Source organism: Zalophus californianus, chromosome 2 (assembly GCF_009762305.2).
Source record: "Zalophus californianus isolate mZalCal1 chromosome 2, mZalCal1.pri.v2, whole genome shotgun sequence".
Taxonomy (NCBI): Eukaryota; Metazoa; Chordata; class Mammalia; order Carnivora; family Otariidae; genus Zalophus; species Zalophus californianus.
Window position 1 is genome coordinate 61,380,004 of NC_045596.1, and position 26,631 is coordinate 61,406,634.

At 45.9% G+C, this 26,631-nt stretch overlaps 1 protein-coding gene across 6 annotated transcripts in view; it reads left to right on the forward strand.

Annotated features, from left to right (window-relative positions):
- SHROOM3 (shroom family member 3) overlaps positions 1-26,631 on the forward strand; it is a 251,686-nt gene that overhangs the window by 208,843 nt on the left and 16,212 nt on the right. For 5 of the 6 annotated variants that reach the window (XM_027598484.2, XM_027598487.2, XM_027598486.1 and 2 more), the window contains 6 exons: positions 1,792-1,923; positions 7,604-10,832; positions 16,532-16,605; positions 20,599-21,498; positions 22,624-23,115; positions 26,114-26,264. In XM_027598484.2, the coding sequence (XP_027454285.2) occupies positions 1,792-1,923; positions 7,604-10,832; positions 16,532-16,605; positions 20,599-21,498; positions 22,624-23,115; positions 26,114-26,264 (4,978 nt within the window). Of the gene's footprint in view, positions 1-1,791; positions 1,924-4,441; positions 4,553-7,603; positions 10,833-16,531; positions 16,606-20,598; positions 21,499-22,623; positions 23,116-26,113; positions 26,265-26,631 lie in introns of those variants that run through there. The other variant, XM_027598489.2, reaches the window with a different exon arrangement.

Genomic DNA, 26,631 nt, shown 5'->3' on the forward strand with positions numbered 1-26,631 from the left:
GACACCTGGGCTAGTATTAGTCTGATATACTTAACACTCGAAGAATTTTACTGGTATCAGGGGAATGAATTTTCATTTATATAAGCTAATATATTTTTTCATAGAAAAGAAATAGGTGGGTGTACTTACAGCTTTATCATCAGTGTATCAGTGGATTCCTGGATCCCATACTCATGTTTCTAAACTGTAGAAAAATTCCTCTATAGTCGTAGAGTTCAGAAGTTTTCAGTATGAAATTCCTGATAGCTCACCTCACTTTTTTGCCAGAAAAAGGCACAGTCACTCTCTCCTGACTCAGACCTTCTACAGTAGTGTAATTCTTCTTACCAAATTTATTCTTCAGTATTGCAGTTGAAGGACACCCACTTTTTCCCTTTGGCTCTGTAAACACTTTGTGCTATAAGGGCAGGATATTTAAAAGTTGAAGTCATTGACTTGCAAAATGAAAAATGATTTTTGAGAGCATCTTGATGCTTGCTGTTTATACCACGTAACTTAGAGCTGTGCTAACACTGAGGTAGCTGCTAATTTTTATGTAGTTCTTACCAAGAAATTGAAAGAATGTAATTTGTCCAGCATCAGGATATGACAGAGGACTTCAAAATCCCCAGAAAGCTTTTTTACCATATATCCACACACAGTCTCTTGGGACGTGGGAAGGAATTATTGCTCACATTTTTATACACAGATAAACAGAGGCAACTCTGGCATAAAATGTTACCATGTAGGGAATCTAGGTGAAGGATATGTGGGAATTTTTTGAAAGAACATTGTTTAAGGTGTACAATGTATAGATTTGTTACATTTATAAATTGCAAAATGATTCCTTCCATAGTATTAGCTACCACCTGCATCCTGTCACATAGTTACAATTTCTTTTTTGTGGTGAAAACGTTTAAGACCTACTCTCTTAGCAACACTCAAGTATATGATATAGTATTATTAGTTATAATCACCATCCTGTACACTAGATCCCCAGTCTTGTAAATCTTATAACTCGAAGTTTATACTCTTTGACCAAATCTCCAACTCCCCAGCCCCTGGTTACCAACACTCTAGTCTGTTATTCTGAATTTCTTTCTCTGTCTGCCTATTTCGCTTAGCATTATGCCTTCAGGGTCCATCCAAGTTGTTGCAAACAGCAGGATCTCCTTCCTTGTCGTGCCTGAATGATATTCCACTGTGTGTGTGTGTGTGTGTGTGTGTGTGTGTGTGTGTAAGCGCGCGCGGTGTGTGTGTGTGCGTGTGCGCGCGCGCACGCACACATACCACATCTTCTTTGTCCATTCGTCAGTTGGTAGACATTTAGGTTGTTTCCTTATCTTGGCTCTTGTGAGTAATGCTGCAGTGAACATGGGAGTGTAGATATATCTATGAGATCCTGATTTAAATTTCTTTGGATATATACCCAGAAGTGGGGTTGCTGGATCATATGGTAGTTCTGTTTCTAATTTTTTAAAGGAACCTCCATACTGTTTTCCATAGTGACTGTACCAATTTGCATTCACACCAACAGTGCACTAGGGTTTATGTAGGAATTCTTTATACTAAGTTTGCAACATTTTTATGGAAGCCTGAAAGTATGTCAAAATGAAAATAAAAATAATAAAGCAGAGAGTGGCAATGGTTAATAAGAGAAATAAGCAGTAAGATCTACTTTCCAGTATTTACTTATTTTTGATCTCTGAGGATACAGCAGTGTCTGTTTTTAAATCTATAAATCCCATCAGTAAAGAAACGCAGCTGAGAATGCTCCTAATGTTGAGAGGTCCCTCCCCTGTATCTCCCCAGGCGCAGTGACCCTGCCGGCCGACCTCACTCTTGGCATTTAACCAAATTTGGGGAGAACCAACCAGATGCCAGCATGATGCAAATAACTCCAGGCACGATTGGCGCTCCTTGGCCCCAGAGATACCATTCCAGGTAAGTGGCCCCAGCTGAGACTCGGGGCTTTTCTTCTTTCCAAGGTCTTGAGAACATTTTCTTATACTCACTCCCGAGTATTAAACCTCTCTACCCACCACCTTCCTCATCCTCTTAAAACTCCCAGTGTATACCAGTTATCTTCATATCCTGGGCTAGACTGGCACAAAGGGAGGCCATTTGAGTTAATTACAGGGTCTGTCCATTCTCAGACACTTCTCAATTACACATGGTAACATTACTAGAAAAATTGACGAACTTCTTCCCTCAGGGCTTACTGTCCTTCTTAGCCAAATATGTATCTGCTTTTTATTGAATGATCTTATTCTTGTATTTGAACTCCCCACTCGTTTTTATCCTTCTGTTAGGCCAGTTATCCAACTTAGCTCCAACCCAGAAAGTTAACACACTTAGGGCTGCTCAGTGTGCACACTGTATTATGTGATATGACATGCTTTCATCTGCACCTGTAAAACACACACAGTAGTCTTAACCCCATTTTACAGAACAGGAAATTGAAGCTTGGAGAGACTAATTTGTCCAAGGTCAAACAACTGATCAGGACCCGAGTCCAGACTCAAATCCAAGCCAGGGGTCAGAGCCATGGCATATAACTAACTACTAGTTCTACTTGCTCTGTTTCTCTAGTCATTGTATCAGTCAAGGTTCAGTCAGAAAAAGGCAAGGCCACTGCAGTGTGATGGGAGGAGGGACTGACTATAGTAATCAGACCTGACACAGTTGAGAGGGAAGCCAGACTTGACCACCAGACATATTACTCAGTCAGGACTCCCCTACATTTACTATGAATTCAGAATCCATGCAAATTAGAATCCATCTTCTGATGCCAGGGGGTTTGACCCTGTTGCTTCAGGCTTTTTGAAAGTGCTTATATATAAGGGTAATGGCAGGGATGGGAGGAGGGTGAAAAGCATATGGGTCCTACATGCAAATGAGATGCAGGTGCTGATGGGTCAGGTGGGGGAGGGGCAAGACTTCTGGAGGATTACTTAACTAACAGATGGTGGCTCCACATTTGGCAAGGCCAGGACTCGGAACCCTTAACTCTCACGTCCAGTCAAATCAAGGGCCAATTCCTAGACTCCTCACTGATGGACGTGGCTCCCGGCACATCAGGGTAGGCTTCAGGCCACAGAAAAGAATTTCCTGGCGACCCTCCTTGTTATAGACACTCCTCTTCCTTGCCCGTGTCCCTCCCAATAACCCTGAAAGAATTTATTTTTGCCATCTGAGCTCAGAGAACAGGCCCCCCAGCTGGGTGCTGCCTGCACCCAGGCACCGCGCTTTCGCTCTCTGGGCCTTTGGAAGGTAAGATGCGGAGGGCCCCGCAGTGTGAAGGAAAGAAGGCATAGTGGGAAGGCACTTGGGCTTAAATCCCAACTTCACTACTTACTAGATGAGCTTGAGCAAGTCATTTAACCTCTTTGATCTTGTTTTTCTTGTCTGTAAGACGAAATTAATATGTATCCCATTGGATCATAGTGAGGGTTAAGCAAAACATGTAAAACATTTAGTGCAGTTCCTGGAATGTAATAAGCACTCAATAATTACGACAATTACAGTAATTAGGCTGAAGACTTATCAGAGGCACAGTGAAACCTGATGATAAATTTCAAGGTTAATGGCATAAACCGGCACGCACATAACATGCAATTGTGTATTAGCAGAGTGCTCCTCAACAGTGGGGCCCTGTGGAGCCTCCCAACGCCTCACCTCCCCAGGAGGCCCTAAACCTGGTCATACTGTAACCTAAAACACACGGGCAGAAGTTAAGACTGCTGCAGTCGGTGCTCAGAAGAGCTGCCTTCAGGCACTATGGTGAGTTCCAAGAGAGTTGGCCGCTGGAGAACTGTGGAGCTGGTGCCAGAAGTGTAGCGCTCTGAAGGCTGCGTGTCCACACCGCCCGTGTCCGCCTCCCTGTCCCAGCCTCCACAGGGAGTTAGGCAGGTGGATCCATCACTGTGCCTTCTAATGCAAGCTTATCGTGGCCATTGCACAAGGACCACGTAGGGTATGAGGACAAAGGCAAGCTCACGTTCCCCACAGCGCTACAGACCTGAGGATTTTCTTCTTCGCCAGCACAGGTCACGCTGTGGACTGTTAGGTCCACACCTCAGGCTTGCAGTGCTGACAGACGCCTCACCCCAACTCTGTGTTCTCGCAGAGGGCCTGACGTGGGCGGCTGTTGGTGGAGACGTGCTCCAGGCACCTTTCCAAGGAGCACAGTAACATCCAGTGGTCTGGTGCGCCAAACCAGCTGGTTGGTATCCCTCTGACAGCCTTCCTTTGGTTCTAGAAGCCCAATCTCAGTCCTGAGTTTATGGATCTGTTTCTCATGAAGAAGCTGGAGCATCAGGGAGCTTAGGGGAGAGGGAAACACAGGACAAGTGATTTTAACTGCCTGCAAGCTGGTTTAGATCTGGATTTCAGCGGCTTCCTGTCAGACCTGGCTCACGGTCTTTTTTGCTGTCCTGCAGAACTCTCACACAACGGTCCTCAGTATTAAAGTATTCTTCAGAAGAGATCTGGAAAAGTGATGTAATCCAGCCCCTCAGCGGAGGCTGAAATAACAGTATCAAAATGCTGAAGAACCAGTACTACCTCTCAGGTGATTTATGGTTACTAGGAGTATAATGCTGAACAAGACCGAAAAAGCCCCCACCGTATAATATTTGTTGACCAAGGTCTGTTCCATGGATTAATCATCCATTAGATGCTCCTTGGAAAAAAGCTTCTAGAATCAAATTAATTTAGAAAACACTGTTCAGTATATTTTCCTTTTAGAACATCACATGAACAGTAGTTTATTAAAGACTCAGAAGTCTTATAGCAAATAGAATTAGTCTATTTAGCTCGGCATTTTCCAAACATTTCATCGTCTAAGGAATCCACGTTCTATGAGTGCACTTTAGAAAATGTTTTCCATACACTTGTTTTGTGCTCTTTGCTGTGTTTTAAGTATTTAGAAAATACATGTAAACACACAAGAGTAATATTATAAGAATTATAAGTAATTTTATAAGACTACGTAGATCGACCACAAAAGGAACATTTTGTCATATTTGTTTAAGATCTTAAGCCTTACAGACACAGTCGAAGTCTCTTTCATATAATGAAAGGGATATAAGGTAATGTCAAGTAGTGGTAAGTATATGAAGAAAATAAGCAGAGTAACAAGTGGTAAGGATGGGGGAGATGCTCTTTAGATGCTCTTGCATTCAGGAAGTCTTCTCTCAAGCAGAGACTTGAATCAGGGGAAGAGCATACCATGTGGTGGGAACAGTGGGTACAAAGGCCCTAAGACATTGGAAGATCTTTCATGGGTTTGCATTGCAGGAAGGAGGCCATTACACTGGAGCGCAGTGAGCAAGAGGAGACCAGTAGAAAATGAGGTTGGGAGCTAGCCAGACCACGATAAGAAGCTTGACACACCTACCTTGAGAGTAAGGCTGTGTCTGTGTGGGCTGGAACTGTTGCAGGGAATGAAGACCTCATCCCAAGTTCTTCTTCCCTACCATTAAAAGTGCGATCTTGGAAGCAAGAATGGCAAAGATAATCAAAATGACGACTTCCAGAAAGTGGTGGAAGAACTCCGTAGAGGGTGATGTCAGTGCACTCGATGGCATAGCATGCCACTTGGTCCTATTCCCCACTCAGCTTGGGAGTGGGGATTCCCAAGGGACAGGGCCCTCCCTGAGTAGCCCAGAGCATGTCACCATCCTCACATGGTACATTCCACCTGAGGTTTGGTGGGTTAAGTTTCCTTTAGCCACAGGATGGAACCCATTGTACCCTTGCTCTGCCTAAAGATATTTACACCAGTGATTTCGTATTTCTAGATATCATCTACGTTTTGAGATGTTAGTGATGACACTTCTTGCCTCTCAATAGTGAGAGTTTCAGTAATTCCATTTCTTCGCTTTGACTTTTTGTGTGTCCCTAAGTAGATCAGAATTATCCTTTCAGTGAAAGACTGCTAAAATTCTCAGCAGTTGGGGATTAAGTAGTGCCTACCACCTGCATGGAATTGGTGAACTAAAGGGTCATGATGGGCTATAGGGCTCCCATTTCCACTCGAAGCCTTAGCTCTGAATCTTCTGTTAGAAGAGATAAAGGGAAGCGTAAGTGGGTCATACGAGATTATCCTCAACTGAGCTGTCATGTACGTTAACACAGTCTTCATTTGAAGGGGAACTGGGAAGGCGGGGGGGAAGGGGGTAAAATCTGGCAGTGACATATGCCATACCATTGAGTGCCAGGACTGGTATCTCTAGTCTGGCTGGCTCAAGAGCTGTTCCTTCTTTTCTCCCTTGAATTTATACCTGTCCCTCCCAAAGGGAGAGGCTCCATTCAGTAAACTGACTTTGTCTAAAAAAGAAAAATTACATTCTTGAGGTGAACTGCTGAAAATGTAGTCTTCCTTGAATTCCAGTGCCAGTTTTGAGTCAGAATATGGTCCTTCCGGTCTCTGGCCATAGACCCTGGATTTAGGCCAGCCATAAAGCATTATCCTATACTTAGTCAAGAAGACACTGTATTTACTTAAATGAGATCCAGAAATATAATCATAGCCCCATGAATTTTAATAGTGCTTAAATGCCTATTCATTTAAAAGTACAAAAGCTTAACAAAAAGTTTTAGTGTTTACCCTTCTGTAGACAATGGTGAGTCACAAACATTTGAACAGTTTCGAGATTGTTTGATTTTTGAACCACTTACTCCTTTCCGTATGCCCTCACTCCCCCCAACATGCTGGGTGAAGTATATTTTAACATTTGTAACTAAAGCTAATTAGAAGTAATTTTGTTTTGAGGCAACTCTCTGGGGTATGCCGTGTCAGGATTGAGAATCATTCCCCTTCCCCCAGCAGGCTCTGAAAAGCACCCGGAGGACTGTGTAAGGAGGAGGTCTTACCTTTCTAAGTGTTTGAAGGAGGCTTTGCTCGGGCTTTGGGAAGTCATCCACAGGTGATGGACTCCTGTAATTAAGACTTCTTATAAAGCTTCCCTTTCTTGTCAGCCTTTTCTGACTTCGCCATTTCTCTGAATTTCTCTCATTCAGGTTTGTGTTTAGCTTTCTCACTACAATCACATTGTCTCTAGTAGTTCAGATTCCAGGAAGATTGCCAGGGTATAGCTCTTCAATTCCATAAAAAGGAAAGATTAACTGAAAACATACACACGTGCACACAGTCTCGCTCAGCCAGGCCCGTACCTGCTCTCTTGCTAAGCCCCTCCCCTCCTTCCCACAAATAGCCCTAAGAGACACAAAACTGCAGTCTCACTCCTCCTCCTCTCTTCGTCCCTCCCCCACCTCTCATTTCTTGGCACACACAGAATGTCACTTGCAGCATGTAGCAAATCACATCAATGCGTTGCCTCTACCCAAAGGCCACGCGGCTTCCTCTGTGCTCCCCGTTCCAGCGCTTGCAAGCCCGGGTGATTAATTAGAGGCACACAGGTTACAGTGTTGGGCAATTACTCCTAGTGACAACACACAAGGAAGCTGAGCAAGGCCCAAATATGGCCCTTTTCACCCAGCCTTCCAAAAACCAAACATCTTGCACAAGAGTACATTTATAAGCTGGGCCCTGTGCCTGTGAGCCTCCCAAATGCTAACAGCTCAGTGGTGCTGACTGCTTTGTCTCCCTTTCTTCTAGCTCCTCTACCAGTGACCTCTCCAACTTTGACCATGCTTATCTGAGGCGAAGCCCTGACCACTGCAGTTCCCAGGGGAGCATGGAGAGCCTGGAGCCCAGTGGGGGGTACCCACCGTGCCATCTTCTTTCCCCTGCCAAATCCACTGGCAGCATTGACCAGCTCAGCCACCTCCATAACAAGAGAGACTCGGCGTACAGCTCCTTCTCCACCAGTTCTAGCATCCTAGAGTATCCACCCCCTGGCATCTCTAGCCGGGAGCGGTCAGGCTCCATGGACACCACTTCTGCTCGTGGTGGCCTCCTAGAAGGGATGAGGCAGGCAGACATTCGCTATGTCAAGACAGTCTATGATCCCCGGAGGGGAATCTCGGCCGAGTATGAGGTGAACTCTTCAGCCCTCCTTCTCCAAGGGAGGGAGGCCCGAGCGTCAGCAGACGGTCAGGGCTATGATAAATGGCATAATGTTCCTCGGGGCAGGGGAGCACCACCCCCATCCTGGAGCCAGCAGTGCCCCAGTGCCTTGGAGACTGCCACTCCCAACCTGCCTCCTAAAGTGGGCGCACCCCTGCCCCCAGCTCGGAGCGACAGTTATACCGCCTTTCGGCAGCGAGAACGACCCAGCTCGTGGTCTAGCCTCGATCAGAAGCGGTTCTGTCGGCCTCAGGCAAACCCCGCAGGCTCCCTGAAATCTCCCTTCATAGAGGAACAGCTGCATACTGTGCTAGAGAAGAGTCCAGAGAACAGCCCCCCAGCGAAGCCCAAGCATAGTTATCCCCAGAAGGCCCAACCTGGCCAACCTCTGCTGCCAACTGGCATCTACCCGGTCCCCTGTCTGGAGCCACACTTTGCCCAGGTGCCCCAGCCTTCTGTGAGTAGTAACGGTACACTCTATCCAGCACTGGCCAAGGAGAGTGGGTATAGAGCTCCTCATGGAGCCTGTGACAAGATGGCTACCTTTGATGAGAATGGGAACCAAAATGGATCTAGCAGGCCTGGGTTTGCCTTCTACCAGCCTCTAGAACATGATTCAGTGTCCCCAGGAGAGAGGAAATCTGAAACTTTAGCCAGATGTGTCCCCTACAAAGTCTATTTCCCTTCAGTACCTGAAAATGAGGAGGATACCTCCCTGCAGAGACAGCTCACACCTCTCCGAGGCAACAGCCCACATCCCAATGAGAGAAGGAGCACCCACAGCAACAAACCATATTCTAGTTATCACAGCCTCAGATCCCCTCAGGTCTGGCAAGTGGGTGAAGACAAGAGGTCCTCCAGGCCCTCAGAGCCTTGGGAGGGTGATTTACATGAAGACCACAATGCCAACCTGCAGCAGAAGCTCGAGAGGGAAAGCCTAGGCCAGAGCCTGTCGAACAACTTTGGCAGAACCAAGTCAGGCTTTTCCTCTCTCCAAAACATTCCTGAGAGTCTAAGAGGGCAAAGCAGCTTGGAGCTAGGAGGAGGAGCCCAGGAGGGCTACCTGGAGGGCTGGTCTACCTCTGTAGTCAACAGCAAGGTAGAAGACTCTGGAAGGAAAGCTGTTCCTGACCACAAGAGCCAGCTGGACAGGCCAGTCTCCTATCCAAGGCCCGAGGCAAGAACCAGTGCCTTGGCCTCTTTCCCTAGTTCAGACCCAAGGTATGAGGAGCTTCCCTCCCCACCCCACCAGCAGACATCCAGTCTGGGCAGGAGGCGGCTCAGCTCCAGCAGCACCTCTGCTCTGCAGGGCTTTCAGTATGGGAAACCCCACTGCTCCGTGCTGGAGAAGGTTTCCAAGATTGAGCAGCGAGAGCAAGGGAGCCAGAGACCCCCAAGTGTGAGCAGCTCTAGTTATGGCCACAACTACAAGCCCAACAACAGGACGCTTGCGACTTCTAATACTTTTGGGAATGACTTTGAGGAGACAAAAGCCAATGTCCGTTTTTCTGAATCCACTGAACCCATAGGCAATGGGGAGCAGCACTTCAAAAACGAGGAGCCAAAGCTGGGAGAGGTTTCCTGGCAGCCGTATGGTCAGCAGTTGAGGCGGGGTGCCGATGTCAGCCGTGGCCCCCAACTTCATGGCAGTGAGCCCCCGAGGCGGGACCCTCAGTTGCTCCGCAGCCAGAGCACCTTTCAGCTCTTTGGCGAGGCGGAGAAGGAGCCCGTGTGGCTGGACGAGAGGCCCCGCACGCCTGAGTCGCCGGTGCTGGACGCCCCCTTCAGTCGTGCCTACCGGAACAGCATCAAGGACGCGCAGTCCCGGGTCCTGGGGGCCACCTCCTTTCGACGCCGGGACCTCGAGCTGGGGACACCCGCAACTTCAAGACCCTGGCGCCTGCGGCCCGCCTCGGCGCACGTGGGGCTGCGGAGCCCAGAGGCAGCGGCATCCGCCTCCCCGCACACCCCTCGTGAGCGGCACAGTGTGACCCCGGCCGAGGGCGACCCTGCCCGACCTGCGCCCCCTGCCGCCCGAAGGGGGCCGCGCCGGCGCCTGACCCCCGAGCAGAAGAAGCGCTCCTACTCAGAGCCTGAGAAGATGAACGAGGTGGGGATCTCGGAGGAGGCCGAGCCGGCGCCCTCCAGCCCGCAGAGGAAGGGCCTGCGTTTCCCCGAGAGCACGGTGGCGGACCGGCGCCGCATCTTCGAGCGCGACGGCAAGGCCTGCTCCACGCTCAGCCTGTCGGGCCCGGAGCTCAAGCAGTTCCAGCAGAGCGCCCTGGCCGACTACATTCAGCGCAAGACCGGCAAGCGGCCTTCCTCCGCCGCCGGCTGCAGCCTCCAGGAGCCTGGGCTGCTGCGGGAGCGCGCCCAGAGCACCTACCTGCAGCCTGGCCCTGCGGCGCCCGAAGGCCCCAGCCTCGCCTCAGCCTCCAGTCTCTGCTCCCTGCGGGAATCCAGTCTGCAGCCCCGCAGGGAGGCCGTCCTCCTGCCGGCCGCAGCAGTGGGGGGCGCGGGGGAGTCCCCGCGGGCCCCCAGAGATCGCAGCAGCTCCTTCGCTGGAGGCCGCGTCCTAGGGGAATGGCGACGCGGGGACCAAGCCCCAAGGGAGCAGCTCGGTGGAGCTAGTAACTGTGGACCAATGAGCACCCAGAGGGTGGACAGGGCCCCTGGGGAGCCCTCCACGTGGGGATCCGCAGCCAAGAGGGCTGGGAAGTCTATGTCTGCAGAGGACCTGCTGGAGCGTTCCGATGTCCTGGCGGTCCCTGTCCATGTGAGATCACGGTCCTCGCCCACTGCAGACAAGAAGCGTCAGGTATGTGCAACCAGAGGGTCTCAGAATGGGGCCCTTCGGCCCCAGGACTTTTGTGAGGCTCCCCTATCCCACCGCTTCTCCCCACTCTAATTTTCCTGATACATGCAGAAGGGTGGCATTAGTTTTCATGGAGTGATTTCTTTCTCCACGCCATGATACCCTTACAGAGATACAAATATGTAGATACAGACACACAAAACACACACACAGACATCTATACAACTCTGTGTGTGTACCCTTCATTTTAGGAAGTTACCCACCTCTCAGTGCAAGAATGCATGGTTAGGAAAAGTTAGGGATTATCTTTTTTGTCCGTTTGGTTTTTTTATATTCATGGAATAGAGACTGTCTCAGTATTTTTAAAAGATTTTAGCTTTGCACCCTCTGTTTCTGACTTTTACATTTACAAAACAAGAATTATTGACTCTAATAAGTTATTGGCTATCAAACTCCTGGCCCTCAGCTAGGTATGCTTTACATTTGTGTTATCTCATTACGCCTCAACTCTCCTGTGTAGTATATTGCCCACATCAAACCTATCTGAATTCTTGGAGTGCACCACTTTGGTGAGATAGGAGAATCACAGACTTTCCAATTCTCACATAAAAGGATTTTCTAATAAAGATTTCAAACTATTCAAAGATTATGAAGTGCTTTCCACTGAAGATTTCAGCATAGCTAAGCAATAGAACCTGAGCACTAACTCCCAGGAGTCTACTAATTGCCTTAGTTCTTAGTCACTCCTTGCTGGGAGTGCACTGCAGATCAAAGGCCTACCTCATGGTTCCCTTCCCACCTCAGAAGATATTAGGAATTTACATCTAGGTTAGCACAGGGGAGAACACTCGTCCACTGTGCCTTCTCGCATTCTGTTTTCCCCAGCAGAGAAGTCAGTCATTTAGCAAGAATTTGTAGAGCATGTGTTGTATGAAAAGCACTGTACTATGAGGTTGAAGGAAACACAGAAGGACGTGAAGCTCATGCCTTTCTGGGGTTCACAACTGAGCAAGGAATATGATGAGCTTCTATATAAATGACTCACGGGACTAGCAAATGCTTTGGGAGCAGTGATAAATAATATGCTATGGAGGGGAGAGTGATTAATTCTAACTGAGGGGATCTAAGGGCTTCTCTTGAAGGAGATGGTATTTGAACCAGGCTGTGAAGGATGGGTAAGGTGTTGACAAAGGATTGGGGTTGGTAGAAACAGCTTCAAAGAAAGAAAAATTCAGACATTACTGCCCGAGAAGTTTTTTGCTGCACTGCTTCTGAAACCAAATACTGTACCCACCTAGATATTTTCTGTTTCAAAATACCCAGAAATACTTTCTCTCCAGGATAAATGCGCAAAAAATTGTATAGAGGCAATCCTCCATAAGCTTTCACTAAGCATTTTCTTCCCCTCAGAATGAAGCACAGAGCTAATTTCTACTCCTTATCCTACCACTAAAACACTTAAAATCCATGTATGTAACATACAATTTCAGCTAGTTTGATGAACTTCAGTAGCATAACGACCCCAACATTTTCTTAATTTTTCTTCCTGTGTTCTCTAAAGAAAACAGAAATGTTTAGGTAAAAACTAAATCATATTCTGCTATTTGTTTCTTACTATATTTCATTATTCTCCCTTGGGGAATTGGTTGGATGGCTCTGAATGTTACTCTGCTTTCTCCCCAAATATTGAGAAAGTCTGGTAAACTGGGAAATAAAGCTAAAACACAGGTGTAGGGAAATGACAAAATTCCTCCAAATCCCAGCTGAATATGTTATTTGAAAAACTTTTAGAAAAGTACAGAACATTATTTACATTCTCTTCAATAAAGAGAATACCATATTTAGATATTTAATTTGGGGACTTTGATGCCAGAAGGGGAAAATTTTCAAAATGAAATACTTTATCTGTGCTGCTTTGCTCCTACAAATTCTGAAAACAGATTACCAGCCCCCAGATTGTAATTGTGTCAGGACTGTGCTCTGGAGCACCCTTCTCCCATTTTCCCACCTGCAACCAGACCTTGCCTGCCCCAAGACCTGGTCCACAGCAAGGTCTTCACCTTGCATCTTTTTCATACAGCCGTCCTCTACCCTATTTGTAGAACTAGTTAAAAAGCAAAATAAAACTAGTCTCTACACAATTACTGTGGTTATTATTTCAGGATATTGTATTTTTTTAATGTGCATGAATTCTAGAGACTTTACCATTATTAAGCTTTAATGAAGGTATTCAATAAGAATTTGTCTCATCCCAGCTTTAGAGAACTCTGAGAAATTAAGTTACCCTGCAGAAACTGTTTGCCTACTAAGTTAAAGCCAAAATATGAAGTCGTTTTCTGGGGCTGGCTCATTCCATGGCATCCTGAACAAATGTTCCTTGCTCCTGCCAGCCAGATGCTTATAGAGCAGGATTTTACAAGCTTTTGACAAGGATTCAGTTCCTTTTCAGAAGGCCATTAGTGAGGACAGTTTCTGCCTCCCAAACAAGGTCAACATGGAAGTCAGTTTCTCTGTTCATATAAATTGATCATTCTTGCACCTAAGTAACTGCAGAAGGCTGCCACCACTCATAGCCTGAGACCTGCTCAGACACTCAGGAGGCCTGGGCCTCTCCTTAGCCAGCGATGGTTATCTCTGAAACATGCAACCTCTTACTACTTCTGTTAATTCTTCTTCGTTTGAAAAGTGTAATTGCAGAACAAATGGATATTAGTGATGGCGCTGAAGACACATCAAATTCTTGCCTATTTCCTACTGTCTATGAAACTTTGGAAAACTTAACCTTTTTAAAATGGGTGGGCCCTGAAAAAGCTGCCAGAAAATACCCAAATATTTCTGCTTTGGAGATGGAAATTTACACCTATTCATTGCATAGATTTAGAATCCAGCAAAGGCTATAAAAAGAAACCTTTGGAGAAATAAGATTCCTGGCTGGGAGTTGCTTTTTCCAGATGCTGAGTTAGAGGTTTCTCTGGTTCTCACTGTATTTACAGAGACCTTGGTTCCTGAAATATGAGATATTCACCATGTGATGGTGTGACAAACATCATTTAACTGCTGAGGAAATTGCTTAGTTCATCCCACAGTGTTGGATATAGGCTTGGTTCTGTAGAATGCAGCTTGTAAATCATTTAGCACCCATTCAAGCTTGTGCATAAACAGAATCACCTTTCCACAAAATGCGAAGGTACAAATAGCTAATAATAATAATGTCTACTATGTATGCACCAGTCATTGTTCTACATGTTTTATAAGCATAAAAATAATCCTCACATCTACGCAAAGAAGTAGATACTGTTATCTCTGTATTACATATGAGGGATCTGAGACACAGAAAGGATGAGAAATTTGCCCAAGGTAGTGGGAGGGAGGTTTTTGACCCCATGCTGTCTGACTCCAGATTCTGCAAGTCACTATACCATGCTCCCTCCTTGCATAAAAAAAGACTGGAGGAGGGAGGAGGCAAGAGTTAAATATCTATCTGAAAACTTCAAGCCAATGAATTGATTTCATTTTAACATTTACTGATTACTGTTATTCACATTTAAATAAAAATTTGAGATTTCTCAAATGGATTCCTAATTCATTTTTGCAGATACTTGGAAACTGATATCCAAAGTAGATGAATACTATCATCTTCATATTTCACTGGCCACAGAGTTAGTTAGCAGGATATCTAACTCTGAACCCAAAGCAAGAGTGTAAGGATTGGGACTCAATTTACTTTAGGTTTATAATAAAGTTTTAAGTTTGCTATGCCTAACGAAGACTAAGAACAGGGGTATTTTTTAAGTCAGTCATCAGAAGTCAGGTAACTAACAAACACAAATAGACATTTACCCAAGTATCTATTGGAATATACCTTGTATTTCTCCCATAGCCATCGCTGTTTCCTAAATTGCCGTTAAGTACTTTATTTTCTATAAACTGGTAAGAAGTATAAAGTCTTCTTTGGCAGTGAATATATGCCCAAAACAGAGCAAGTAAATGCAACAGAAATTAATCTCCTTGGGCTTGTACTAGGTTGGACTTCTGTCCAAATGATATTGTCATCGACAGATTTAGAGAGTTTTCTTAATGGCCTGTTAGTGGGTCTAACTTCCTTTATCTTGTGCACACCCACATAAATATCAGCTTAAGCTTGATATTCTGGGGGCCAACTCATGTGACTGCAGAAGTTAAACTCCTTCTCATACTGAAATTCAAAGGAAATAAGAAAATGGGAAAATAGACTTAATTGTTAGTGGACAAGGAGCTCACAGGGGATCTAGAGGCATTCCCACTTAATTGCACATTCTTGTCAAGAGGCGGGTGGAGCGGGGAAAGATTTTAGAAGGACCATAAGGTTCCATGGAGAGCAGGAATTCCCATTCCCTAGAGTGATATTTGAGCAAATCGGAGACACATGGAACTCCTTTTTCTCAGAGTATTCAAATCTGATTGCATCCAGCCCAGCCTCTACTCACTTACGAAGATGCCAAGGACAGATCTTGGGCTTTGAAGACATCATGGTTTGAATGCTCGCTCCTCCACTTTAACTGTGGGTAAATACTTCACCTCTCTGAGCTGCAGTTACCTCCCTCCCCTTAGTGTTATAGATTAAATCACAGAGGGAATACTAGGTTGCCTGATACAATTCCAGGCACATAATTTGAGGGTTTTAAGGTACTTTGCAGTGTCTGGGACTCAGTAAATGTAATACGGGAGAACTGCAGTTCACAATATTCACTTGTTTTTCCTTCCCGCCTACTACCACCTTTGGCTCTTTTTTTTATTGCCTTTTAGTACTTCTACCACTGACTGGAACCCCCCCCCCAAAAAAAGGTGAAAAGCAGTTAGCCCTTTGGACAGATTAATGGTGAAATAAGTTGCTAAAACTAAGAGTAGGGATCAATATGGATTTAATTTCTCTGTTATTTATAAATAATTGAAAATTAGATGTATTATCAATAGCAACATCCTTGTCTTCATCAAGACCTGTTCACATGGGCCAAATTTTATGCTATCAAAAACTCACCAAAAAAAACAAAAAACACCTCACCTATCACCCTTTCAGGAAACCAATCTATATACCCTTACTGAAAGCAAAAACAAGTAATGACTACCCCTGAAAAGTTACCAGAGTTACTGATATTACATGTGGGTGAGATGTTTTTTTCTGAAGGGAATATACTTCAACCTGATTACAAGCCAGATTCATATCTTTTCTCTAATTAGAACCCAGAACATTTGAGATTTTTGCTAAATTCAATAAACGATCATTTTCCTTGTCATCTCCCATATTTCCCTATTGCTGTTTCAAAAGTTTGGCCCTTTGAAATAATTTTCATCATTATATTTCAAGTACAGCGGTTATTTTGAACCCTGGAGGTAACTGTCATCAGACTTCTGCTTAGAAAACGTCTTTGTGAGGAGAGGCACCTGGGGAGACAGACGGAGGTGCAAATCCTAGCTCTGCCACTTGGGAAGGGTCTTGGCAAGGGTAACTGCTTTGGGCCTGTGTCGTCCTCGCTGCTCTGGGGTTGACAGTGTTGCTGGGGCCTTGGGGGTGAAGTGGATAGTATGCAACAGTGCTGTGTTGGTGCCTGACGCTAAGTAGTAGGTCTCCAATAAATGTTCCTTCTCCTTTCTACCTCCACCCCCTTGGTAAATTTAAATGCCTCTTTGTTGGTCATAATGCTGTGCCTTTCTTGTGTTTCAAGGATGTGGTTTTGGGGGAAAGCAACAGCTTCGGTCTTGTGAAGGATCCATGTTATCTGGCTGGCCCTGGGTCCAGGTATGTATGTGTATTTATGAGGCCCTCTGCCTCATGAATGCTGCTGGAGTTAAATGTTTCTCTTCCGCTCTATGAGAAAGAGAAATGTGACATTAAGATGTTTCATATTATTGTGTGCCGCCTTTTCAATTTGTCTAGGCCATAGGAAACTTCTAAATTTTTTATTTGAAGGTGACTTTCTCTAAGAATGATACTTACTCAGAATAGGTTTTGAATGTGCACTAGGGAGGCAGGAGTTGACTTCAGTTAAGTTTAGCCTTAGAGTAGGAGATGCTCTTCTCAAGCATATCCTGTGGCTCACAGCTGGGACCTCACTTGTGTGGCTCTCTTCCAGTTCTGTGCACAAAGGATCAAGTCTGGTGACTAAAGCACTAGAGGAAGAATGAGCATTTCATGAACAGCTTCACAGAACAAGACAAATTTATCAGAAGCACACGAAGTAAAAAATAAAGCTCCCAAATCATAATTTTTAGGCACTTAGGGATAGAAAATAGGAGAGTTAGTTTAAAATTGCCATCAAGGGGTGCCTGGGTGGCTCAGCTGGTTAAGAGTCAGCCTTTGGCTCAGGGTTCGAGCCCGAAGTTGGGCTCCCTGCTCAGCGGGGAGTCTGCCCCCCCCCCACTCTCTCTCTCTCTCAAAAAAAAAAGGCAGCCCATGTGGTGTCAGGAAGTGGGTATTAAGTTACCTTCTTTACTAGCAGACTTCCCCGGCTACGTGCTCTTGCTCCCATAGTTGTGCTTAAAGTGAAGAAAGTATTCAAGGTGAGGCTCAGAACCTTGGTTAGTTTCAGTGCATTGCTTAAAAGCTAGAGACAAGGGAAAACTGACAGTGACCTAGAGCATTGCCAAAAGAGAATTGTCTAAAGTCAAAGGTGAAACTCAACCACAAAAAATCAAATACCTCAATTACAAAAAGAACTTGAGTAGACATTTCTCCAGAGATGATAAAAAACGGCCAACAAGCATATGAAAAGATGCTCAACATCACTCTCAGAGAAACACAAATCAAAACCACAATAAGATACCACCTCATACCCATTGGGATGGCTACGATAAAAACAAAAACAAAAACAAAACAAAACCGTAAGAAAACAAGTGTTGGGGAGCATCTGAAGACACTGGACCCCTTGTGCAAACATGACTACTAGGCTCCTTCCCCCCCCACTTCCTACCACCCCTAATTTATAGCCTGGTAATAAATGTCTTTCCCCCCACCAAAAACAATTGTTGGTGGGATTGCAAAATGGTCCAACTGCCTTGGAAAACAGGATGTAGGTTCCTCAAAAAAAATTAAAAATAGATCTACCATATCCCTTGGCAGTCCCACTTCTGAGTATATCGGGAAGAGTTGAAAGCAATGTCTCAAAGAGGTATTTTCATACCCATGTTCTTAGCATCACTACTCACAATAGGAAAGTGAAAGCAACACAAATGTCCATCAACAGATTTAAAAAATGTGGTACATTCATATAATAGAGTATTATTTAGTCTTAAAAGGGGAATTCTGGCACATGCTACAACATGGATGAATCTTGAAGATATCACGCTAAGTGAAATACGCCAGAGACAATAAGACAGATACTCTAATTCCACTTATATAAGGCATCTTAAAGTAGTCAAATCCATCGAAACAGGAAGTAGAGGTGATAAGGGCTGGGAGGAGTTGTTACTTAGTAGGTATAGCGTTTCAGATTTACAAGGAGAGTGAGTTCTGGAGATCTGTTGCACAACAATATGGATATTCTTAACACTACTGAACCAAACATTTAAAAATAGAGTAGTAAATTTTATGTGTTTATCACATTTAAAAAAAAGCTATGAAGAAAAAAAATGAGACTAAATGCTTTCAAACTCCATTCTTGAATGTTAGGATTCCTAAATACCTATCAACAGCTGTTTGCCTCTCACTCTACTACTACACTCTAGTATAAAGGAGACTCAAGGACGCCTGGGTGGCTCAGTCGGTTAAGCGTCTGCCTTCGGCTCAGGTCATGATCCCAGGGTCCTGGGATCGAGTCCCACATGGAGCTCCCTGCTCAGCGGGAAGCCTGCCTTTCCCTCTGCCTGCTGCTCCCCCTGCTTGTGCTTGCTCTGACAGATAAATAAAATCTTTAAAAAATAATTAAAAGACTTGGGGCGCCTGGGTGGCTCAGTCATTGGGCATCTGCCTTTGGCTCGGGTCATGATCCCGGGGTCCTGGGATCGAGCCCCGCATCAGGCTCCCTGCTCAGCGGGAAGCCTGCTTCTCCCTCCCCCACTCCCCCTGCTTGTGTTCCCTCTCTAGCTGTCTCTCTCTCTGTCAAATAAATAAAATCTTAAAAAAAAAAAAAATACACGTACTCTTAAAAAAAAAGACTCTCAAACAAAATCTTTTACCCTATCCTTTGTTCTTGAAAAAATATAATCACCAAGGAGAAGCATTCTCAACCAGACTAAGCATTTAACTCAAATATTACCTTCAAGAATACCCAATTTAAGTATGGTTCTTATAAACTAAGAAGATTAAACAAAAACTAAAAATATATCAATATTTGGGCTTTATTTTAAATAAAGGATATTACATTTTGGTTTTTAGCAATGTCTCTCCTTTTAAAAAAGCCTCAAGATACAAATATAATAAAACAAAGGTACCCACGTTAGTCATTAAAACAGATTCCAGTTATTCCATGTCCAATTAGAGGATGCTGAGTTTAAAAAATAGTTTACATCCTAGTCTAAACAGCAATTGGGCAGAGACATTGCTTGTTCAGCAGACATTTACTGAGAGGGTACTTTGTACCAAGTACTGAGGATACCAAAATGAATACAGAAGGAATGCACCCAGCAGATCCCCTGCCTTTGGATTTTCAGTTCACCCATTTGGGAACCCACCAAGAAGTACAAAGTAGCCAATCTTAGATATCGAGAGGTTCCTGGTAAAGAAACCGCCTCTACATGAAAAGGGTATTTCAGAGGAAGAGCAGGTTTGCATCTGAGGGAGATGGGCCCCTTAACCATCTGCATTTATAATACAAAAAAAACAACATCACAGAAGAGCTAATTTGGTTCTTTGCAGTCTTTCCCTTCCATATGCTGCGTTACCCTTGCCTGGCACTTGGACGGTTTTATGCAGGCCTGTGCTGGGGCTCTGCCTGGGGACTGAGCCACAGCTCCCTCAGGACTCAGATCTGTAAAATGAAAAGTTCCATCTGCTCTCCAGATTCACTTGCATACCAGCCAGGGAGCTCCAAATGTGGAATTTTCAAATTAGGGTGGGTTTGCTGGAGGTTGGTTCTATGCTCACATTAACTCTTGCAGGGTAGCAGGCAGTGCTGTGGATTTCTGTTTTCCTCTAGAACATAGTAACAAAAGTATTGGAAATTGTTGGGTTTGTCCTCAGAGCCAAGGTAGAGGACAGGGGTTTAAATCACCAGGTACCCTATTTGCTCCTTATGATCAAGCTCTCCAGAGAGAATTGCTTATTAGCTCCTTGGGTGAGACTCTCCCCCTCCTTCTTACTTTCCATTCTAAAAAATGAAAACACTAGGAGACTAAGGGAAAATGGTAAATCCTTTAGATTCAGCAGCCCTCCCTGAGGCTTTCCAAACAGACCTGTCCCATGGGGATCACACTGGGAGAGAATAAGGCAGCACTCTTCCCAAAGTAGCCCTAAAAGGGGCTGAAGAAATGTACCTGTTTCATTTTATATCCTGAAGTCTGCCCTGCAAAGCCGGGATATGTGTGCTGGGGGTGGGTGGGTGGGGGGCGGTGAGCAGCGAGAGCGAGCTAATAATAGGAAACGCCTTGTGGTCCCAGGTCTGCCATTTGACATTTTCTTGTAGGAGTTTAGGCCTGTTTGGCAACTTTTTAAAACTCGGTTCTTTGTATGAGCAGCCTGTGTGCAGCTTCTCCAAGTCCTTTTCCCTAAATGCTTTCCCATCTGTGTAATGAACTCTGGGTTCAGTATCTGCCCCTTTCTTCTGAGCCATAACCCTGTGTTTGTATCCTGCTCCAGGTCACTCAGTTGTTCAGAAAGAGGCCATGAAGACATGCCGTTGCTCAAACACCATCCCAGCCCTCGTTGGGGTGGTCCAGGCTGCAAAGCAGTTGGTGGTGCCTCTGTCCCCAGCAAATGTCCTGGACCCCTGGACCCTCAGAGGCAGGCTAGCAGAACAATGCCTTGCCCCGGGCTGCTACCCACAGGAATGCCAGGGCACCTCACAGACACCAGGGCTGCACCCTTGACCCCACTCGGCTCCGCTCTGCCTTCCCCTGCACCCTTGAGCTCTCAGGCTGCAACCGATCAGCCGACTGGAAGGGATGGTCCGATGGGGCAACAGCCTCTTCCACCCTACACCCAAGCAGTGACCCACAGAAGTGACGGTCACGGCCTCGTCCAGCCTGCCAGTCCAAGAGGCCATGAGCCCAACAGCCCAGAGCATGGGATGGAAGAGGCAACAAGGAGGCGGGTCTCGCTGGCTCAGCGGCCTGCCCTGCCTCGGGTGAAGTGGGCCCACGCAGTCAGAGAGGACAGCCTCCCTGAGGACTCTTCGTCACCTGAGTTTGCAAACCTGAAGCACTACAAAACACAGCAGCCTCCTCCAAGCTCAAGCAGCACTCTTGAGGACACGCCTCTTGGGACCCCAAGCACTCCAGGGAGGCTCTCCCTCCGAATATCTGAGTCAGTCCTGCAGACCTCCCCACCACCTCGGGAGGACTATGATGATGAAGTGTTTGTGAAGGACTTGTACCCCAATGCCACTTCCAGTCCCACATTTGACCTGCCCCCACCCCCACCGCCTCCACTGAGCCAGGACACCCCTGTGAATAGCTTGGACGACTTCCCTCCACCTCCTCCCCAAGCTATGTATGAGGCAGAGCTGGTCGGTGAGGATTACAAGGAGCCCTGGACCAGGTAAGTGGGCAGACTCTGTAGGGCAAGCCCCCCGCACTGAGGAAGGAAAGGATGGCCCTCTTATGAGAGACTTTCACACTGCAGACTCCCCAGATCCTCCTTCCATTGGCCACTAGAGAGCCCTGGTGTGGAGATTTTCTATACACACAAGTCATGAGACTAGCAGAATGGTTTCATTTGTCTACCTTGGCCGGTCGTTACCTTAGTACCCAAGACTAGCCTGGGAACAGAGGAACAGGAGTCGTGACAGTGACACCAAACCCAAAAGGCACAGTTCACTCCATGGGCAGGATAAATTCAAAGCGTCCAAATAAATAACATGCCTCTTCCCTCCTTGTGTTCTGAATCCGTTAAGAAGACAAAGGAGGAAGACATAGAAGACAAAAATACCACTTTTATTACTGATAGAGCTGATACTAGGAAATATGGCTTCTCTGTGAGTGTACATGGGCCTTGTGATGCTAAGCCCTAGCAGGTTTACTTGCCTAGCCCCAGGCCGTGCTAGACACACACTGGGTGTGTGTGTAGAGAGAGAGATGTATAGATTAGCCCAGAGGCAGCCTCACTCAAAAGAAAAAGAGGCTGGACTATGGACAGGCTATGGTCAGCTTTCTTTCCAAAGTCACGCCATGTCCATCAGAAAGGATAAAGAACAGAGCTAAAGGTCAGTTAATGTGTAGGGAAAACCTTGTGGAAGCCAAAAGAATGGGTAGAAGCCCTTCCCAACAAATAGTCCCTGGGACAAGCGATCTCTGAACCCCAGAAGAACACAATGCCTCTGTGCTTTCCCCCTCTAAACACCACAGGAGTGATGTACCACCCCCGCCCTCTTCCCCTGGTCCTTTCAGAAAGCTCTGGAATCTCACTGCCACATTCACCAAAGCTGAATTCCTACTAGATCCATCCCGTTTAAAAAGCCACACAGCTTCTGTGACCAACTGCTGGGCTGAGGAGAATGCCCTTTAGGACCCTGCAGTTTGGGGGGAATGATAACCTCAGAGGAGGACTACCTTGTCCCCACCATTCCTCATGTGAGAGCCACAGCCCTGATGTGGAAAACGTCCCCTTAGTCTTCCTACCTTTCTGCTGACTCCTTTCTTACCCTCTCTTTTTTAATATCCCCAGCAGCTCCAGCAAATTTGCCAAGGTTACAGTTGCCAAGGAAAGGCCCATTCCGGGTACAGTCCATTTGGTTGGTAGTCCGGTACCGGCTTCCAAATCCCAAACTTCTGTCAAGGTTTCAGAGGCCAACGAGACCAACCCACCTTCCAGCATGGGTGCTCTGCCCCAACCTGATGGGGCTCTTGGCAAGCAGCCAAGCCCCGGGCAGCCACCTCCCATCCATGACCCAGTCTGTGGGCCTCGGGGTTTAGAAAAGAATGTCAGTTCCGGCCCTCAGAAGACCTCAGAAGACATCAGAACAGAGGCTCTGGCCAAGGAAATTGTCCACCAGGACAAATCTCTGGCAGACATTTTGGATCCAGACTCCAGAATGAAGACAACTATGGACCTGATGGAAGGTTTGTTTCCCCGAGATGTTAACTTGCTGAAGGAGAACAGCATAAAGAGAAAGGCCATGCAGAGAACTGTCAACTGTGCAGAATACGAAGGCAAGAGGTAAGGCCCTGGCAATGCCCGCAAAGAGACTCACATTTAAACTCCTTCCATGGGGGTGGTGGTAAGTCTAGGACAACTTACCTGATGTTTTCCTGCCTCCAGAGATTCCGACCCAATAGTGACACTCCATCTCAGTCTTAGGAGAATGGCCCTGAGGTGTAGGATGTAGGACTGACTGCCCTTGAATTACCAGGCACTTGCCCAACAAAAATATTAATAGTGGTGATAACTGCCATTAATACCGTTAATATTGTTCATATTCTTTGTGTTAATCATTGTATTAATTTTTTATATAAACATTATTTCATTTAGTCTTTTTTTTTTAAAGATTTTATTTATTTATTTGAGAGAGAGAGAGCACGAGAGGGAAGAGGGTCAGAGGGAGAAGCAGACTCCCTGCTGAGCAGGGAGCCCGATGTGGGACTTGATCCCTGGACTCCAGGATCATGACCCGAGCCGAAGGCAGTCGCTTAACCAACTGAGCCACCCAGGCGCCCCTATTTCATTTAGTCTTCACAAGAACCTCCTGACACAGCTACCAATTGTATCTCCCTTTTACAAATGAGCAAAGTGAAGCACAGAGCAATTAAGACTGTGCCCGACCAAAGTCCTAGAACATGTGAGAGTGGTGGCATCTGGATTTGAACTCGGCACTATGACCGTGCCCACTCTCTTAATGATTTTACGGTGCCCCCAACTCAGTAAGCAAGCAACTGCCCATTCTCTGTCAGAGTCACCTTGATAGCCCCCCAGGGGTCCGTGCGGAGAGAGGCAGGGGGAAGTGGTGAGCACATAAGAGGCCTCTGCACGGCAGAGGTGAGCACAGACTGTAAGAAGGATGAAGCCTAGACAGATGGGTTTATTTACTACACTGACATCTGTCCACCTTTCAAGAGGGTGGATGTTCGCTTCATCCTGAACAGCAAAAAAGACCAGAACGTGGGCGCACTCTTATGGTTTTGTTCAGCTGGTGAGCCTCTGCTCCTGAAGCCGCCCTGAGCGTGTGTTTACTGTGGTGTGATGCGTCCCAGACCCCAGGCACTGGGGTGAGCCGTCTGTATTTGCCATTCTTCTGCTTTCTCCTGGGTTATTGCAGTATTTTCTTGCATGTTTGATTTCCTTAAAGGATGACTGTGGGAAAGGTTTAGGGTGGTTTTTGTTTTCTTTTTAATTTTCAGTGAAAGCTATGTGGATTGATGGACTGGAACTCCACAGTTAGTGGCTTCTAGACTAAATAAAAACAGCATTTCATCTAAATTCGGTCTTGCCTTTTAGAAATTTCCAACTAATCTGAACTAAATTACTAACAGGAATACTATGTTTTGATTTGCGGGAGGGGGAGAAAGGAAAGAGTTATGGAGTCCTTATGAGCTCTTTGATAGTTTGTTGGAGACTCTCCTAATATGAGGCCTGAACCATCCCCTTATCCATCCCCTTCTTCAGACTTGGCAGAGACGAACTGAGGTGAAGTGATTTATCCAGGGTCATGTGTTTAGCAAACATTTACTGAGCAATATAGATTAGTGATAAATGTTCTAAGCAACATTTAATTCAGTTAATTGAAGAAACTGGAAAAGGTCTTCTGATACACTTTTCCCCCAGATATATTGTGTGTTTGTGTGTATATATATATATATACAATGTGCAGGGCAATCCACTGGGTTCCATGAGGGGCCCAAAGATGTGTCTCTGTGGGTATGCCAGTCACTTAACTATGGGTATTTGTAGTAGATCAAAATTAGGAGCTTCCATTCTGTTCTCTGACCACTTGCTGTAGAAAGTCCAAAGGAACTTACAAATACATCCTTAGCAAAGCATTTCCTAGCATTATCACTGAGAACTTGCGTTCTCTCAGTCAATGTATAAGTGAAATGGTCCTGTAACTTTTGCAGCACTGAGACCTTCTGGAGAAATTTCAAAAGGGTGGCATGCGCCATCTTCTGGTGGAAAGGAGCACTGCCCTGTTGTGCGTGAGACTCAGCGCAAACAGCCTTTGTGAGGGTTAATTAAATGCCTGAGAAGCCAATTTGTAATGCAATGAATATATCTGGAGGAAAAGCGTATCAGAAGACCTTTTCCAGTTTCTTCAATTAACTGAATTAAATGTTGCTTAGAACATTTATCATTAAACTATATTGCTTAGAAGAATAGTCCTAGCAAGGAGGAAACTAGTAAAAATGACTTTTGTGTGTGTGTGTGGTTCTTTATTCCTCAGGAAAACGATGGCCTAGATGTTAAATAAAGTCACCAGGTTGAAATACCTCTCCCAGAAAACCTAACCCACCTCCATAGGGTCATTTCTTCAACTAGTAGCATCTGACCTATACTCGGAGAGACAGCTTGGTTATAGTAAAACAGAGAACACTAGATATCGGGTTTCTCAATTCTTGGTTTGTTCTCCAAACTCTCGAAACCCCTGCTGTGTAACTAAAGAGTCGACTTCACACCTTGTCCTCACTGACCGGCAGGCTCTAGGTCTCTTAGGCTCATCTGGCATATCATGCTTACATGAGACAGAAAAGTGGAAAGTGTCCAGGCAGCAATTAGAGCAGACGTCAGGAAGATTATGGTGGCCCTGGAAGACTAGGAAACAACCTGCAATCTGAGATGTGTGCAGCACCTTGGAAATACCTTCACAGTCATGGAGTCACAGCTCCCCCATGGTCTTTCTGTGAAATAGGGAGTGAACATCGTCCTTATATTTATCACAGAAGGAGAAACCCGCAGGGAGGTTAAATGACTCGCCCAGAGTCATCTGGCGGATCCACAGGCCTGACTCCCAGACTTCTTCCATGGTACTGTCTTTGGTGTTTTCCAGCCCAGGTCTGCCTGAATCAAGAGCCCTATGCAGAGTAGTCGCTCCTTAGTAAATATTTATTCATCCTGATTTCTGGGAAGGGACTGAATAGAACTTTTTACATGTTTCTGAATGGACAGGCAGGCAGTGACATGAAGCTTCTGGAATATGCTATGAACTTTTTTGTTCTTTATGGTGCAGGAGTGAAGATAAGGAAGCAGTGGGCATGCTGGTCACCTGCCCTGCCTACTACAGTGTGTCTGCTCCCAAGGCCGAACTTCTGAACAAGATCAAAGATATGCCAGAAGAGGCGAACGAGGGAGAGGAGCCGGTGGATGTCAACGAAAAGAAGGTAAAGGAAGAACTGGGGCCTGCGTTCTCTTCTCCCCAAAAAGAGAGTCAAAGTCCTAGCAAGGCTACTGGCCCCTTAGGGCAGGAGAGTGAGAAGGGCCTGTCCCATCACCAGCCCGGCCCATACCGTCACTGGACCCTCAGCTTCTTGGCACTTAGTGATTTCTCACAGCTTTCCTGTCATTTTCAGTTTTACAGATGACAAAAGTCAAGGTTACTGCCTAAAAGTCACATAGCTGAGACTAAAACCCAGGTTCCCTGCCTCTTAATCCAACACAGAGACACCCCAACACTCTTCTCAGAGCTGACCAGCCAAAGCCCATGGTCGGGGTCATTTTCCTTTCATGTTTCATGGTTAGAAGGACCAT